Source organism: Sparus aurata, chromosome 12 (assembly GCF_900880675.1).
Source record: "Sparus aurata chromosome 12, fSpaAur1.1, whole genome shotgun sequence".
NCBI lineage: Eukaryota > Metazoa > Chordata > Actinopteri > Spariformes > Sparidae > Sparus > Sparus aurata.
In genome coordinates this window covers 11200628-11216659 of record NC_044198.1, presented here as the reverse complement: position 1 = coordinate 11216659, position 16032 = coordinate 11200628, and the positions used below count along the sequence as shown (strand labels likewise).

The 16032-nt window shown below is 42.5% G+C and overlaps 1 protein-coding gene across 4 annotated transcripts in view; it reads right to left on the bottom strand.

Annotated features, from left to right (window-relative positions):
* palm2akap2 (PALM2 and AKAP2 fusion) overlaps positions 1-16032 on the bottom strand; it is a 94009-nt gene that overhangs the window by 43623 nt on the left and 34354 nt on the right. For all 4 annotated transcript variants that reach the window (XM_030435367.1, XM_030435369.1, XM_030435370.1 and 1 more), the window contains exons 5-7: positions 3059-3173; positions 2678-2699; positions 1647-1772 (exon numbers count right to left, since the gene is read on the bottom strand). In XM_030435367.1, the coding sequence (XP_030291227.1) occupies positions 1647-1772; positions 2678-2699; positions 3059-3173 (263 nt within the window). The remainder of the gene's footprint in view (positions 1-1646; positions 1773-2677; positions 2700-3058; positions 3174-16032) is intronic.

Below are 16032 nucleotides of genomic sequence, written 5' to 3'. Positions count from 1 at the left end.
ACTAATTAAGGACAAGTAAACTGTGGATGGTACTCTCTAGCAAACTGCAGATATCGTGTGGGATTAAAGGCTAACTACACCAAGTTTATATATTAAAGTGTGTTCACAGGTCTTAGGGAGTAAAACTGCAGATGCAGGTGAAACAAGTATTACAAAGAATTTTGTGGCTCCGTAAGAATCTGCATATAATCTGAAAAAATTTGCCTTCAGTGATGTCACCTAGTGGCTGAGTTGCATTATGGATAATGTAGGCACTAGGTTTTGAAATGAGGAAAAATGCAAGGGATAAAAGGGCGTTATCTCTGGTTCTGCTGTATCAATGTTGATCATTTGTTTTTCAACTGCCCATAATCCGATTAAATCATTTTCTTCTGGAGACACAGAAATCTTTTTCTAATCCCTAACTACTTTTTCCACATATCCAGTAGTACTCCTCAGGGCCTGTGAACACACTTTAATGTGCAAAACTGTTAGCAAGTTTTATTAGTGACAACAACATTTTGTTCACTTCCTTACCAGTTATTTGGGAAATACTATAAAAATATGCATCTACATCACCATTGGTCCACACACAGTCAATCCTGACAAGGATCCATGCAGTAATTGTATACATATTTTCTTCGGCAACAAAATATTTCAGTGATTTTCTAGAATAAAAATTAAGTCAAAGAATGAGAAAAGAATAATCATACTAAAGGTTTAGTTCGTTTTGTTTTGGTATAAAGCTTTTCTCTTCTTGCAGATAAGCCTAAGCACTACTGTCTTACTTTATCTTGCTGACACAAAAGCTGAGCTTTTATTTTGTAGAGCTTTTCCCCACTGCAAAGTCAGCAGCACCAAATACAATGATTCACAAAACATTCACAAAAAGAACTTAACTTTACTACTGAAACTTTTGTTCTTTCTGTAACTTGAAAAAAATGTATAGATATAACTAGGAGAAAAGACTTAAACTACTATAAATATCAAGACTAAAACTGCTACTAATCCTAAACCTACTAGTACCAAGACTAAAGCTAATAACTGTAGATCTAGTGATGTAATACAGCAAAGTAGTACCACTACACGACAACTAATACATGTGCTAAAACAAATTCTGAAACTAAAACAAGGAAATAGAGATAATATCAGGGAGACTGAAAGTAATGCTAATATTAATGCTCACTGATAAGAAATGTTTTATATTGAAACTTTAACTGAGAGTGATCCTAATATTGACAAAAATACCAGTAAATGTAAATGTTTTTTGATTTTGTATTTTGCTAATGAAAATCAGTTATTACAAGTGAATAGTGGGCCTAACATGAGCTTGGAGACAGCACTAATTCTCCAAAGTCAATTTAAATATTGATCCAGCGCCTCATGTCCATGTGCTTTCAGTATATGTTTTTAAGTGTATGTAAATATTAATGTGTCGCTGTCATAGCCCAACTGGATGTTAAACTGTTGTAGTCCATAAGAGATTTGACTGTTTTTATGCAAACGTGTGCATATGTGCGTCTGTCCACCCTCCATGTGCGCGCGAGTTTGTCCTGGTAATCCAACTTGGCTGCGACCCAAAACCTTCACGTCCTCTCTTCCTCACTCCCCCCTCCCTCTCTCTCTTCTCTGCCCTCCATCACCCTCCTCTCCTCCCACTGTCTTACCAGGTATTGGTATGGCGTGCTCTCCAGAGGCAGGTGGGCCGGTCCGCGGCTGTGTAGCCAGGACGAGGTGGTTTGGATCAAGGTCCGTGCAGTCCGAGAGAGGGGCGGACATGCAGCCGGTGGCATCTAGTGAGCAGGAGCACAAGAGGGGAAATGACACATGGCCAGGGGGACGTTAGAGGCCGTGAGGGAGAGCTGCTAACACACACCTACAACAGGCTCACGCTGATAAACACACACAGACACACACAGACACAGACACACACACACACATACACAAACCTCGGTGGTGTGTAACCACACCCTGACACAAACACACACACACTTGCAGCCCAGCCCCCCAGTAGTGATACTAACCACACCCCTGAGTGACCCTGCCCGCCCCTATCAACATGCACGCACACACACACACACACACACACACACACACACACACACACACACACACTCATAAACATGCACACACAGAAACAAACACACTCCATCTACCTCTCCCCGTCTCCCTGTTTCAGTGTACACACCAACTCTAGCACCCCAGAGGTTCAGTGCTTATGCAGCAGAAGTGTGTGCGTGTGTGTGTTCGTGTATTTGTTTCTGCTTATGTGTGTGTGTGAATGTATATGTGTGTTTTGGCAGAAACAAAGCTTTAGGGGCTTATGGGGCTTGCTGGTGAATAGGGGGGATAAAGCCAGCGACTGCAGGCTGCAGAGTCATGGCCTTGTGTGTGTGTGAGCTTCAATAGTCTCGCTGAGCCGGGTTCGGTGTGTGTGTGCGTGTGTTTCACTGCGCGTGTGTGTGTGTTTGTGTGCAGGTGTACATATGTCTACGTGTGATTCCGTGGGGGTTCAAGAGCGTGCTCTGGCCTGCATCTCCCCTGCCTCAGCGAGACTATTATCCACACACACACACGAACACACAGAAAAAGAAAGCGAGGGACCCCACTGCTAGGAAACAACAATAACTCAGGGGAGGACACCATCCCAATGAGGTTTGTGCATTTTCAGTCTGTCTGTGTGTATCATCGCTCATACCTCCATCCTGGGTCATCAGACTCTGAAAGAAAGACAGCAGGAAATCCATATGAGTCATAGCAGAGTGATTCCTATGCAGTTTTTATTAAATAATCGTGACTAAATGCTTTATACAATTCAAAATGATTACTTAGTATGGAATGTATTTAATAATGAGATACTCTATTAGAGCTTGTTCCTTGGAAAACAGCATTTATTTCTGTCTTTTACCACTTTTTTTCTTCAAGCAATGCTAGAATTGACGCTGCATACGACAGCATTTGAAAAATAACCAGTTATGTTTAAGAAAATTAGTAAGTGCATTTAAAGCCAATAATTTGTAGCTCTTGAAGCAGCTCAACACCTCAACAGCAAGGCTCGACGCAGATCGTGTTCTCTTACCTTCTGCAGGTCTTCTATTGAGCGCTCCGTCACTTTCAGACGTTCCCGCAGAACCTGCTCTTTGGCTGATATCTGGGACTCTTCACTCTCAAGTGCACCGATTTCAGACTCCAGCCTGCGAACACAAGAAATACAGGAAAACATTTTCTGTTATGATATCACAAGAGCCAAGGAATAGGTTGACCTGGACGGAAAAAAGTACAGGACAACACAGCTTGAAAGTTATTACGTCTATTTTCAGGCTCACATCTTTTACTTTGGGTGACTACTAGAAAATGTTTACATGCTCTTAATGTTATTATTTTTCTCGAGCTATCCGTTGCTGCAGCACTTCCATTCACCCTCTGCCTGAGCGTTCTGTTTTAGGTCATACCTCTCTAAGGTACGCCTCCTGAAAAAAGGCAAGTCTGCTCTGATTGGGCAGGTCTCACAAGCATGAACAGACACCACCTACATTGTTTCGCATCATCTCTACCGGTGTTTTTGCCATGCAGAGTTCATTGCTGAGGGCAGAGACTGTGAAGTTGTGACAGCATTACTTTACAAATGTATTTCATTCAATGTCCAACAGTACATGTTTCTTCTTTAGCATTTGGCTTGCAGAGAGATACTGTACACTGTACGGCATAACATCTGGTTAAAATGCAATCTTAGACCACCTGCTTCTGGCGATCAATTTTCAGTCTGTTCTCAGTGCCTCCTGGATGAATTTGCACCAGCCTTTTGAAGTGTATAATTCTCGTCTGGATATATTCCAGATGCTCAAAACACATGAAATTATCAGACAGAGACAGGGGATCAGTGAGAAATGTGCAGCCATCTGGCCGAGAGCTTTGCCTGGTGGACAAATCTGTACATCCTCCATCAGCAGGTTGTAGTATATTAGTCAAGTGGGCACAATGGTTTTAATGGAGTTAAATGCATATTAACAATGCTTTTGGTGGTGAGATTGCTGAAGTAGCCTTACTGTTAATTAAAAACAGAAGATATATGCCATTAAACTCATTAATTTTGTAGTGTAAAGTTGTTATGGTGCAGTTTATCCTGATTGAGTTGTTGTGTGAGATTACTCTGACACCTAGTCTGAGGAATGACATGATCCATACAGTATATGCAGTATTTGCAGAAGGCGCGGTTATCAGTGTCTTATCATTTAGAGTGTACGTAATGGTAATCACCAATCATTGTCCTGATTTCAAGTAGTAGACGATTTTGCAACCCTAAGTGATACAGTCCTTATGTTTGTCATTGCCTTCCAAAACCACCCATATTACTGTTTCAAATTTTTCAGTTTTGTGAATAAATGCCCTGGTAATTCAGGTCCTGATAAGTTCAAGAAACCAAGAACAAATTGGATAAGGTTATGAAAAGATAATCATGGTTAAAAGAAAAGAATGATGACTTTGTCTGTCAACAAATGTTTTGTAGACTCGACACAAGGTGTACACAAGACATTTTACAATTAATGCACATTGCTAACAGAAGATCCTTAGTAACATCCACGCAACCAGTTCTGTCATTTCTACTGATGATGCCAATCTCTAGGCATCACTATCATTCCCAAATTTGCACCTAAGACAGACTCATGTACACACACACACGTACCCTCACATGGACATTTAAGAGATGGATGTTGCAACAATACTAGGAAGCGGTCAGGGAGGAGGACCGGGGCTGCTTCCTCACTGAACGCCAGCACTTAGAACACTTCAATGTATACTCCTTTGGGACACGAGGAATTTGTGCGTCAGTGTGTGCAAGCGTGTGCGTGTAAAAGAGATATTAAGGTTCATAACAATGCCATCAACAGTCAGTATTCCCACAGTTCTCCAGAGTCAATAGGGCTCCCTCATCATATCAGCATCAGTGACCATGTACGAACACGAGTACACACTGTCCTGACTGTACTGTTTACAGACGTTTTATCTGAAGCAGTTTAGAGAAACACAAGGGCACAGATTTTAAGTGTGAATTGGCCTGAACTGTGTTGAGTTTTTATAATATCAACATTTACCATGGAGGATATTTTTGGCTATATTTAGCTGGCACTAACAAAATCAAGGATGGTGTCCTTAATGTTTGCCAGAAAACCTGCTGACTTGGCTCTGACCACTGAGGTCTAACTAAACAAATCCCCACAGTCCACACTCATCACTTCACCTTCTGCCAGTTTCTACTCGAGTTCAGCTTCAATGGTGTGATACTTGGATGTGATACTGCTACCCCAACTGTGCTGTGGCACCATACACACACATACAGAATATTTCAATAAAAAAGCAGAAAAATTTGAGTCTTGAAACACTCTGGTCTTGGTGTTGACTTTGTTTCAACCCCTCATAGTCTTGATGCCTGGGCCTTGGTTTCTGTGGTCTTGACTACAACTCTGGGCGCCACCAAACAATTGTCTTCAAAGCTTTGATACCTGTGTGCACCACGTACCCTTTTTCACGGATACATGTATACTCCCAGTAATATTAGCCAAATGGTACATTCTGTGCACACAGCACTATAGATACAATCTTTATTCATTCAGGTAATCTCATTGTGATCAACATCTCTTTTGCATTGGAGACAATAGAGAACAGCCGAGCAGTCAGCACACACTCCAGAAGCTGTGGTGTGTTAGTTTAGAGCTGCAGTCGAGCTATTCTGCAGTAAGAAGCAAAGCTTTTATTGGCTGCGTCTGTCACACAAATCTGTTGTTTGTCTTTGCTGAATGTAATCACGCACTACTTTGGATGGGATCTGAAGACTGAACAATGCACATGACCAGTTTCTCATCATTGAATTGGCTTCTTGTAACTGTGTCCTTGCCATTGTTTGGATCAAGATAATCACCACAGTGTTACTGTGTGTTACTTGAAATCAGTTGATTCAGTGGGTTTGTGCATTTAAAAACAGCAGAGTGTTGTTTCCTGCTAAAGTAAGAAAACAGAGCAGCATGCACAAGGGCTATTTCAACACCACTGTAAATACTGAAGAGAGCCAGAATCTTTTCAGAATGTCTTGTTCAACATAATGCAGCATGCCAGGCTCAGGTTGGACTGAAACTAGATTCTTATTCATTCATTTTGTCTGTACTTACTGTGATACTGCACTCTTACTTTCAGCACTCTTACCCTTTCTGAAGTAGCTTTTCAGTCTTTTCTCCAACTTTATATCTGTGTGTGTTTTGGGTCTAGGAGTCTCAACAGCAGGGAGATGGAGGTTATTTATAAACACAGTAATGCTGGACTGTGCATCCTATATTTATCTCTAGCCTTGCTGGTATGAGAAACAATCACCCAGCCTTGGATTGGAGTTGCAAGGACTGCACCACAATGTGTAATCAGTTTATGTAAGTAGACTACTTGCTATACCTGGACCTCTAAATATAAGCCTATCAAACTTTGTTTTCGTGTAAGCGCATGCTAGCAGGATGTGCTGAAGGTTTCAGTGGATGTGTGCTTGTTTATCCTTCCAAAATATACAGCTGTTGACAAGATAAAGCTTCTGAAATAATGAGGTGTCTTACTTAGTGTCATTATTTCTGTCAATGAAGCTAATTAGACTAATCTTCCAGTAAAAATAGATTTTAAAAAATCTATCAGTTATAAGCTTTATCATGATGTTAGCTGAAACAAGAAATTAATCGGGGATGATAAAAGTGTTAAAAGAAAAATAATTTAACTATTGTTTTAAAATTAACACTGACAGACACTAAAAATTGTCTGCCAACCAAACTGTGGCAGCAAGTCTAACCAAATTCTGCTGGAAGCCATTAAAAATATCCATGTGCTAACAGGCTAACAAGCGCTGCCTGATTCTTTCATGTCATATTAAACTTTGGTGAACTTTGACACACAAATTTGAACAATATCAAGCTGTTTTGACAATGCTGACCTTCCTTTGGGGAAATTAACAGCTGGAGAGTCCAAAATGGAAGAGGCTAGGACTACTGTAGCTTAGCTAGGCTATTAGCTATAACGTATCGTCCAAATTGTTTCACTGTCATAGTAAAAACTCTTTCACAAAAGATACATGGTTTTCATACAGTTACAAGACAGGAGTCAATGGTACAGACATGTCTTTTGAATAAACAGAACTTACTCTCTTGTTAGAGTCAAAGTTAGCCTCTGAACTGTCTCAGAGATGTGCGCAGTTTAAAAGTAGTTTTTGAAAGCGTAAGAAGTTTGTGAGCACCAGTACATGAACATGAGTCACAGAGACCTACAGATGGTGTTTTGGGCCTCTAACTCACAAAATGAGCAGTGTTTGTCAGTAACCATGATTATTTGGTTGGTGAATGAAAATTTCCTGTCTTGTTCAAGCCCTCACCATTGTCTTTCCTTTCTGAAGCAGCTGTCTGTACCCCGTCGGCTCTCTTTAGCTTCTCTTCCCAGCTCCTCTCTATCTCATTTCCTTTTTCCCTTTCTGGAGGGAAATGGCTTTTACTTGTGCTTCCTGTAAGCTGCATGAGGCCTTGCAAAATGGGCAAGAAACAAGATTTGTGGCCAGAGGAGGATGCAGACTCAGGAATTTTATTATAGCCTGAGGAGCATCCTACAAGACAAATGCGAGAAATATTCACGTATGAGTAGCATAAATGCTTTGAATTGCTATTGACACTAAAATAAATGGTCTAAATCCTTTCTTATATGATCAAAACCCTTCTTTGTGAGTAGGACCTGTCACCTCAAATGAAAAAGTGCTCTAATATCACCTTTATAATCCTGTAGGGACTCATACTGTGTCTGCGGCACCTAATTAGTTTATCCAATGTAAAAAATAGTAGACCGTAGGTAAGAAGGGTAGGTAAGAAGTTGCTATAGAAAAGGGTGGGAGGGAAGGTCTGACCTAGGCAAGTATAAAAGGAGGGAAGTATAATTGAACGTCACAATACAATCCACCAAAACGCAGCAGGGAACTACAACTTCAAAATTATTCACCTCTCTCAATGAAAATCCTCAAAAGTGACATTTCCGCCAGGCCCAACAGACTGGCTGAGACCATTACGTCTTTGAATGCGTCAGTCAGCTTGAATGGTTCTTAGATTATGTGCAGAGCAAACAGAAACACACTGGCCAAACTTGTGTCTGGTGCCCTCTAGTGATCAAACCACAAAAATGACCCACACTGTGAGCACAGAAGGAGAAGAAACACCATGATGGACCCGTCTGACAATCAAGTCCTGTTGTATTTCCCACATTTAAGTCACTAAAATATTGCCTACAATAAAATATTACTGGTTTATTTAACTGCTCTTGACTGATCAAATCAAATCAATTTTATTTATACTCTTGACTGATCATGAAGTCTACAAATCTTATAGACTTAACCTTTTCATTAACCATCTGACCAGATGTTACTCCAGTGTCTCTTCCTTCTTTATCATCATACAGTCCAAGGTCCTTATAAAGCATGCATTAAGTGTATTGTTACATAATTAAACACTATAATGCTATGCATTCAAAACCCAATTAATCTGAAATGTTTCATTTCAGACTGGATGTTGCAGATTAGAATATGTGATTTATGCGTATGTGTGTGCGCATGAGACAGATGAGGCCGTGACCTTGCACTGCCTCTGCTCCCTCCCCCCTACTTCCTCTTCGTCCTCTCTTTATACTTCTGTGTCTGGCGGTGTTGCTATCTCTGTGGCGATTCTGAAAAGGGCCGGTGATGTCACCGTCCCACCCTGTCAACCAACCGCAGGCCAGTTGCCATGGATACGCCTGGGTGGGCAGCAACTGCTTTCCACATCATACAGGAGGAGGAAGAGCAGACATCTGGTTTTATGTTTGGTCGATGTGTGTATATGTGTGTATATGTGTGTGTGTGTGTGTGTGTGTGTATGTGTATGTGTTGGGACTGTCAGAGATACATAGACTGACAAAAGCAATGACAGACTGAGGGTGGAAGAGAGGAAGTGTAACCACATTGTGTATTTATAAATAATGCTGCATGTGGGCTGTGTGGGACCATTGTAAACTTGCTTTCTAGGTAGAGTTCTTCTCCTGGAGGTTTTCTTGGACACTTTCTAAGATGCAGAGCGACTCAGAGGATGACAAAATTGTATTGGCTGAGCTAGGCCTCAGTAGGTGGAGCCAAAGGGCCATAGTTTTTTCAAGCAATCCATGAAGAGACAAAACTTAAAGGTGCAATATGTAACAATTCGAGTTTAAAACATACAAAAATTACTTCAAATTGTCAACAGAATGTAATATAACAATTTTGACGTTGTGTCAAAGACATGTTTGTATTGTATGAAGAGATATCTACCTAAGTTAGCATGCTAACCATCTAGCCTCAGGCCAGAAACTTCTTTCTCCCAGTGGTCCAAAGCTCCTGTGTTAGTGGTTTCAACACCAACATTCCCCTGGTAGTCAGGCTGGCTGCACGGCTAACTGGGCTAACAAGCTAACAGTAACTATTGTCATAGATGATTAAACCGAATACATTTAGCAGCAATAAACAGTGATTCAAGTGATATTCTATCCCTATTTTTTGCAAAAAATGAATTCAACTGGTGACCAATTCCTATGTATTGCACCTTTAACTCTAAATCTGTATCTATGAGTTAGATTCATGGCTGAAACTTCCACTTCCATAATTCAGCAAAGTATAATGGGGTTTTGGAATAAGGTAGTCTGGGCTATTCAATTTTGACTCTGCTTATATTTCCTGTGACCTTCAACTTCAACTTAAAATGTCATTCAGAGAAAAATGAATGTTGTTCGTAAGCTATTCAGCATTTATAAGCAGCATGTAAACATTTAATAAATTGTTTAAAGGCACTTTCAAATTAAGTTGTAAACGGATATAGCTGTTAATTTATGTATTTGTCTGCAACTCCTTCAGTTTTATACCCACAAGTGAAGACTGATGTATAAATAGATAATGAATTACAAAAATACTAAAACAAACTTTCATAAATATAAAATATGTCTTCATAAGAGAAGTTTTGATTGGTGACAAATACTCAAAATGTCCCCATATCTGCTAAAAACCACAACATAATGTACTATTCACCATTTATAAACCCAGAACCCTCTGCCAGGGAGATCTTTAACTCCCACCTCCGGGAGAGCTTTGACCAGATCCCGAGGGAGGCTGGGGACATTGAGTCCGAATGGACCATGTTCTCCACCTCCATTGTTGACGCGGCTGTCCGGAGCTGTGGCCGTAAGGTCTCCGGTGCCTGTCGCGGCGGCAATCCCCGAACCCGGTGGTGGACCCCGGAAGTAAGGGTTGCTGTCAAGCTGAAGAAGGAGTCCTACCGGGCCTGGCTGGCCCGGGGGACTCCTGAGGCAGCTGACGGGTACCGGCAGGCCAAACGTGCGGCAGCACGGGCAGTCTCGGAAGCAAAAACTCGGGTCTGGGAAGAGTTCGGGGAGGCCATGGAGGAGGACTACCGGTCGGCCTCGAAGAAATTCTGGCAAACCATCCGGCGCCTCAGGAGGGGGAAGCAGTCCTCCACCAACACTGTTTACAGTGGAGGTGGGGAGCTGTTGACCTCGACTGGGGACATCGTCGGGCGGTGGAAGGAATACTTCGAGGATCTCCTCAATCCCGCTGACACGCCTTCCATAGAGGAAGCAGAGGCTGGGGACTCAGAGGTTGACCCATCCATCACCCAAGCCGAAGTCACTGAGGTAGTCCGTAAGCTCCTCAGTGGCAAAGCACCGGGGGTGGATGAGATCCGCCCTGAGTACCTCAAGTCTCTGGATGTTGTGGGGCTGTCTTGGCTGACACGTCTCTGCAGCATCACGTGGCAGTCGGGGACAGTGCCTCTGGACTGGCAGACCGGGGTGGTGGTCCCCCTATTTAAAAAGGGGGACCGGAGGGTGTGTTCCAACTATCGGGGGATCACACTCCTCAGCCTCCCCGGGAAAGTCTATTCCAGGGTACTGGAGAGGAGAATTCGGCCGATAGTCGAACCTCGGATCCAGGAGGAACAATGCGGTTTCCGTCCTGGCCGTGGAACACTGGACCAGCTCTATACCCTCCGCAGGGTGCTCGAGGGTTCATGGGAGTTTGCCCAACCAGTCCACATGTGTTTTGTGGACTTGGAGAAGGCATTCGACCGTGTCCCTCGTGGCATACTGTGGGGGGTGCTCCGGGAGTACGGGGTCGGGGGCCCTCTGTTAAGGGCCGTACGGTCCCTGTACTGCCGGAGCAGGAGCTTGGTTCGCATTGCCGGCAGTAAGTCAGACCTGTTCCCAGTACATGTTGGACTCTGGCAGGGCTGCCCTTTGTCACCGGTTCTGTTCATTACTTTTATGGACAGAATTTCTAGGCGCAGCCACGGGCCGGAGGGGATCTGGTTCGGGAGCCAATGGATCTCATCTCTGCTTTTCGCGGATGATGTGGTCTTGTTGGCTCCTTCGAGCCGGGACCTCCAGCATGTCCTGGGGCGGTTTGCAGCCGAGTGCGAAGCGGCTGGGATGAGAATCAGCACCTCCAAATCCGAGGCCATGGTTCTCGACCGGAAAAAGGTGGCCTGCTCCCTCCAGGTGGGAGGAGAGTTCCTGCCTCAAGTGGAGGAGTTTAAGTATCTTGGGGTCTTGTTCACGAGTGAGGGAAGGATGGAGCGTGAGATTGACAGATGGATCGGTGCAGCGGCCGCAGTAATGCGGTCTTTGTATCGGTCCGTCGTGGTGAAGAGAGAGCTGAGCCGAAAGGCGAAGCTCTCGATTTACCAGTCAATCTACGTTCCGACCCTCACCTATGGCCATGAACTTTGGGTCATGACCGAAAGAATAAGATCCCGGATACAAGCGGCCGAAATGAGTTTCCTCCGCAGGGTGGCAGGGCGCTCCCTTAGAGATAGGGTGAAGAGCTCTGTCACCCGGGAGGAGCTCAGAGTAGAGCCGCTGCTCCTCCACATCGAGAGGAGCCAGCTGAGGTGGCTCGGGCATCTGTTTCGGATGCCCCCGGGACGCCTCCCTCGGGAGGTGTTCCTGGCATGTCCCTCCGGGAGGAGACCCCGAGGAAGACCCAGGACACGCTGGTGTGACTATGTCGCCCAGCTGGCCTGGGAACGCCTTGGGGTCCTCCCGGAAGAGCTGGAGGCAGTATCCGGGGAGAGGGAAGTCTGGGTGTCCCTGCTCAGGCAGCTGCCCCCGCGACCCGGCCCCGGATAAGCGGATGAAAATGGATGGATGGATGGATGGACCATTTATAAATATTTATATGTTAGTTATTAATATGATGTGGTTAATTTTTCACAAGTTCTTTGATGACAGCTTCTACAGTTGTGATTGCATTAATGGTTTTCATGAAAGCAGTGTTGCTTTGCAAAGGTTTTCATAAGCGGCCTCCAAATTCAACCGCAACCACATTCACAATCAATACACACAGCTCAGCTCGATGTACCACAGACGAGCCAAATCAACAAGGCCAACACTGAGCCACTCCATTATTTGCCTACAGTTGAAAAAAATTGCGAAATTGCAAAGTCCTTCGGGGGCTCACTTTCTCATGCTAAACAAAATATTTCACCACACCATGTTACTACATACACAACCTGCCAAAGTCATGGATCAGTGTTGTGTCACGTGTCTGCACTCAGGCGCACTGATGCTGTTAAAAGATTTAATGCTTCCAGACAGAAGTGTGCTTCTTCCTGTTTCTGTCCCGAGCGCTGATCTGTCTTCCAGATCACAAAGAGGAAGTTAAGAGTGAGACTTGGCACAAAAACAGAGAAGGAGCCCTTTGTTGTTTCGGCTTTTGTTATGACTTACTGTCCTTGGCTGAGTCACACTCAACATAAAGACATATTATATGTCTCTTGCTATCTCTGTCCCAAGTCCTTATCTGTATCATTGTTTAAAGTTTAAAGGGAAAAAACAGGCAAATTAGAGATTCTGCTGCCATCAACATGACAAAGCAGGCAGAATGGATACTAAATAAACTATACACCCACAAATACTTCATCAGAAGTAGAAGTATAAGGTTAATATAAACATTACTTTAATAAATGTCAGCACTTACTGTAGCACCCTGTCATGTTTCTTCTCTGTTATTATTTGCACTCATGAAGCTAAGGTAGCACCTTATCTACCATAACATTTGACAGTGCTGTGTTTTATTTCAGATGCTTACAGTGAACAGATCTGGGAAGGTGTTAATAGCACATTCAGTGGGTTTGAATAATAATATCTCAGTGTCTCAGTGACAGCCTGACAGAGCTGTCTTTAAGTCTCAGCATTGTTGTGTTAAACTCAAAGGCCTTTACTTCACAACATTGAAGGTTCTGAGGCCATGAGACTGATGAAAGAAGCATCAGTCTTCAAAAAGATGAATCGTTTTAAATTCAGATTAGTGGTCAAAGGAGCCTATGAGGCTATGTGAACTTTAAAAATTGGGTTATGTACATATTTGTGATTACTCAATGAACATCTTTTTGATAAATGTTTCTTTTCGTTTTTTGCTCAATCACCTCATTGTTCAGTCCGTGAAAAAGTCATAGAAATGCTTTACTTTGTCTAACCAACAGGCCAAACCCCAAAGATATTCAGTTTACAACATTATGAAACACGTAAAGAGCAGAACATTCTTAGATTGGAGATGCTGGAAACAAAGAGTAACCGCTAACTGTTGCTTACTGCCGCTGTCATTTGCTCAGTTCACCATGCAGCTAGTGGTCGTAATAGCTGACTTTGCCTGGACTGGGAGCTTGGAGAACCAGAGGGAGTGTTTTTGTTGTTAACTATCACCTGTTGATGTACAAAGTAGCAAGGGGCTAGCTCGTTTGCTTGCTAACTTTGATATATCTGCAAAGACAATACAGAGATGTCGTTCACATATGGTCTAAATCTGTTGAAAATCTTAGTACATATTTGAATACTTAAAACAAAATATCTTACATATTGCACCTTTATATATAGACTGTACAATTGCATCTGTAAGCTATAATGTTATAATCCTGACATGTTGCTTTAACATAAAAAATAAGTATTTAGCGGCAAAATGCAGCCAAAGGGTAAAATGTGATCAGGCTCTGTTAGAAAAAAACAAACACTTTTTTGTCCACCTCAGGAATTTACCGTGTTTTAAATTTTTTTTATTATTATTTAGTTGACTTCCTCATTTGATCTGACTTTAAGCAACAGTTAATTAGGTTAATTAACATAAAATTAGGGCATAAAAGGATAAAAGCCAGATCTCAAACAGTTGAGTCTCCCAGAGGAATGACAGGACATTTAAGTTTTTCATTTAAGCAAATGGCCGTGACGGAGCACCCTTTCATTCCTCTGTATATACAATCTGTTCTGTTTTGACATCAAGATAGATACCAAAGACTAAAAGATTTGGGTTTTTTGGAGAGTTGAAACGTGAGTGTGTTATGATTACAAGTTTATTGTAAACCAGGCAAAAGATGACACAAAAGACTGTGTAGGATCTGATTTTATCTGCAGTAAATGTCCAACATGAATCCTGGTTAAGCTGTTCTCTTAAATCTAGTCTATCCTAACATGGTATCCTGTTTGAACTATGTCACATTCTATGACTTATTTAAGACTTTAAAGCCCATTTGTTAAGTTCAAGTTTGGTGTCTGCAGTTTGTTCCCACTGCAGTTGTTAAAATAGTTCTGAAATGTTGATACATTCAGAAATCAGGGCAGGTTTACTCTACGAAATACTTTTCTGGACAGTGTGTGCTCTCATACTGCCACTGTGAGGCGAAAGACAAATATTCTTAGACCGTTATGTAACACCATACAGGGCACTTCAATGGGCTTGTTGCAGTAAGTTTAGTTTGCTGCAGCCAGACTGCCTGCTGGACCTCTTGTATCCTCCACACTCCATTTGCCTCTTCAGCAGAGTTCAGAATGAAGGTTTTCTGGTCTGGTAATTGATTGATAGTTAGATAAGATTAGATGTGACTTTATTGATCTTCTGTAGAGAAATGAGGTCACTGCAGCAGCAGGGTTCAGCAGGGAAGTTAAGACTAATAGTCTTAGCACACATAGCAAACAGGAAAAGAGAAAAGAGATCACTGTGTGAACATAGCAATGTGCTACTAATACATTTAAAGGAATGGTTAAACATTCGGGAAAAATCTGCTTATTTGTTTCCTTTCAGAGAGTCAAATGAGATGCACTCTCATGTCTGTTAAGAAAATCTGAAACTATAGCTAGTTAGCTTAGCTTGGCATGAAAACCGGCAGCCAGCAAAGACTCTGGTAAGCTTCTGTGTCCCGGGAAGGAGATAGTCCAGCCAATATTGCCCTGTAAAACTGCGACATGATGTTTTTACATGACAGCTTTCATATGATTTAAACACATTAGATATAAAGTGTCAGTAAGTGAGCTTTACATACTGAACTGAACCCACAGATATTAAAATAGTCTTATGCCTTGTTTCCACCAAGTTTTGTTTTGAACCTAGCGTTCAAATGCTCTATACTTCTTTTTCAGATATGCAGTAGTAGTCCCCAAGACCTATAAACACACTTCAATGTGTAAAATTTGTCGACTTACCCTTTAAGTATGGGTGTATATACATAAAGAGGTCAGGTACACAGTAATGCAGATGCACTGGCTCGTTTTGCTGCAGTGTCCTACTTTTTGCCCATGCTGCAAAATAGAATTTAACTCAATCAAATACAATTTTGCATGCCTGAAATGCTCCTGCACACTCTGATTTTGTTAAAAGACAAAACACCATTCCTCCTAATGTCTCCTCTAACGTGTTGGGAAACTTGTCCTGTAGCTGTGGCAGGAAACGCAGTACAAAAACCACACTGCTCCCCTGCACTGACGGCCACATCTGCAAGTGCAACATGGAACAAGCAATGATCCAAAAGTAGCACGGTGTGGGTACGTGTCGGGCCGGTGCCACATTGTGAGAGGGCCTATTGCTGCTATGTCCCTTTCTCTGTTTACTTAGCCTGTCCATGTAATGATAGGGATATCTGTACAGCTACCACTGCTGCTGCCACACTCTCTCATTCTGTTTCCCTATGTCTGTTTGTTCTCAGGGCTCTG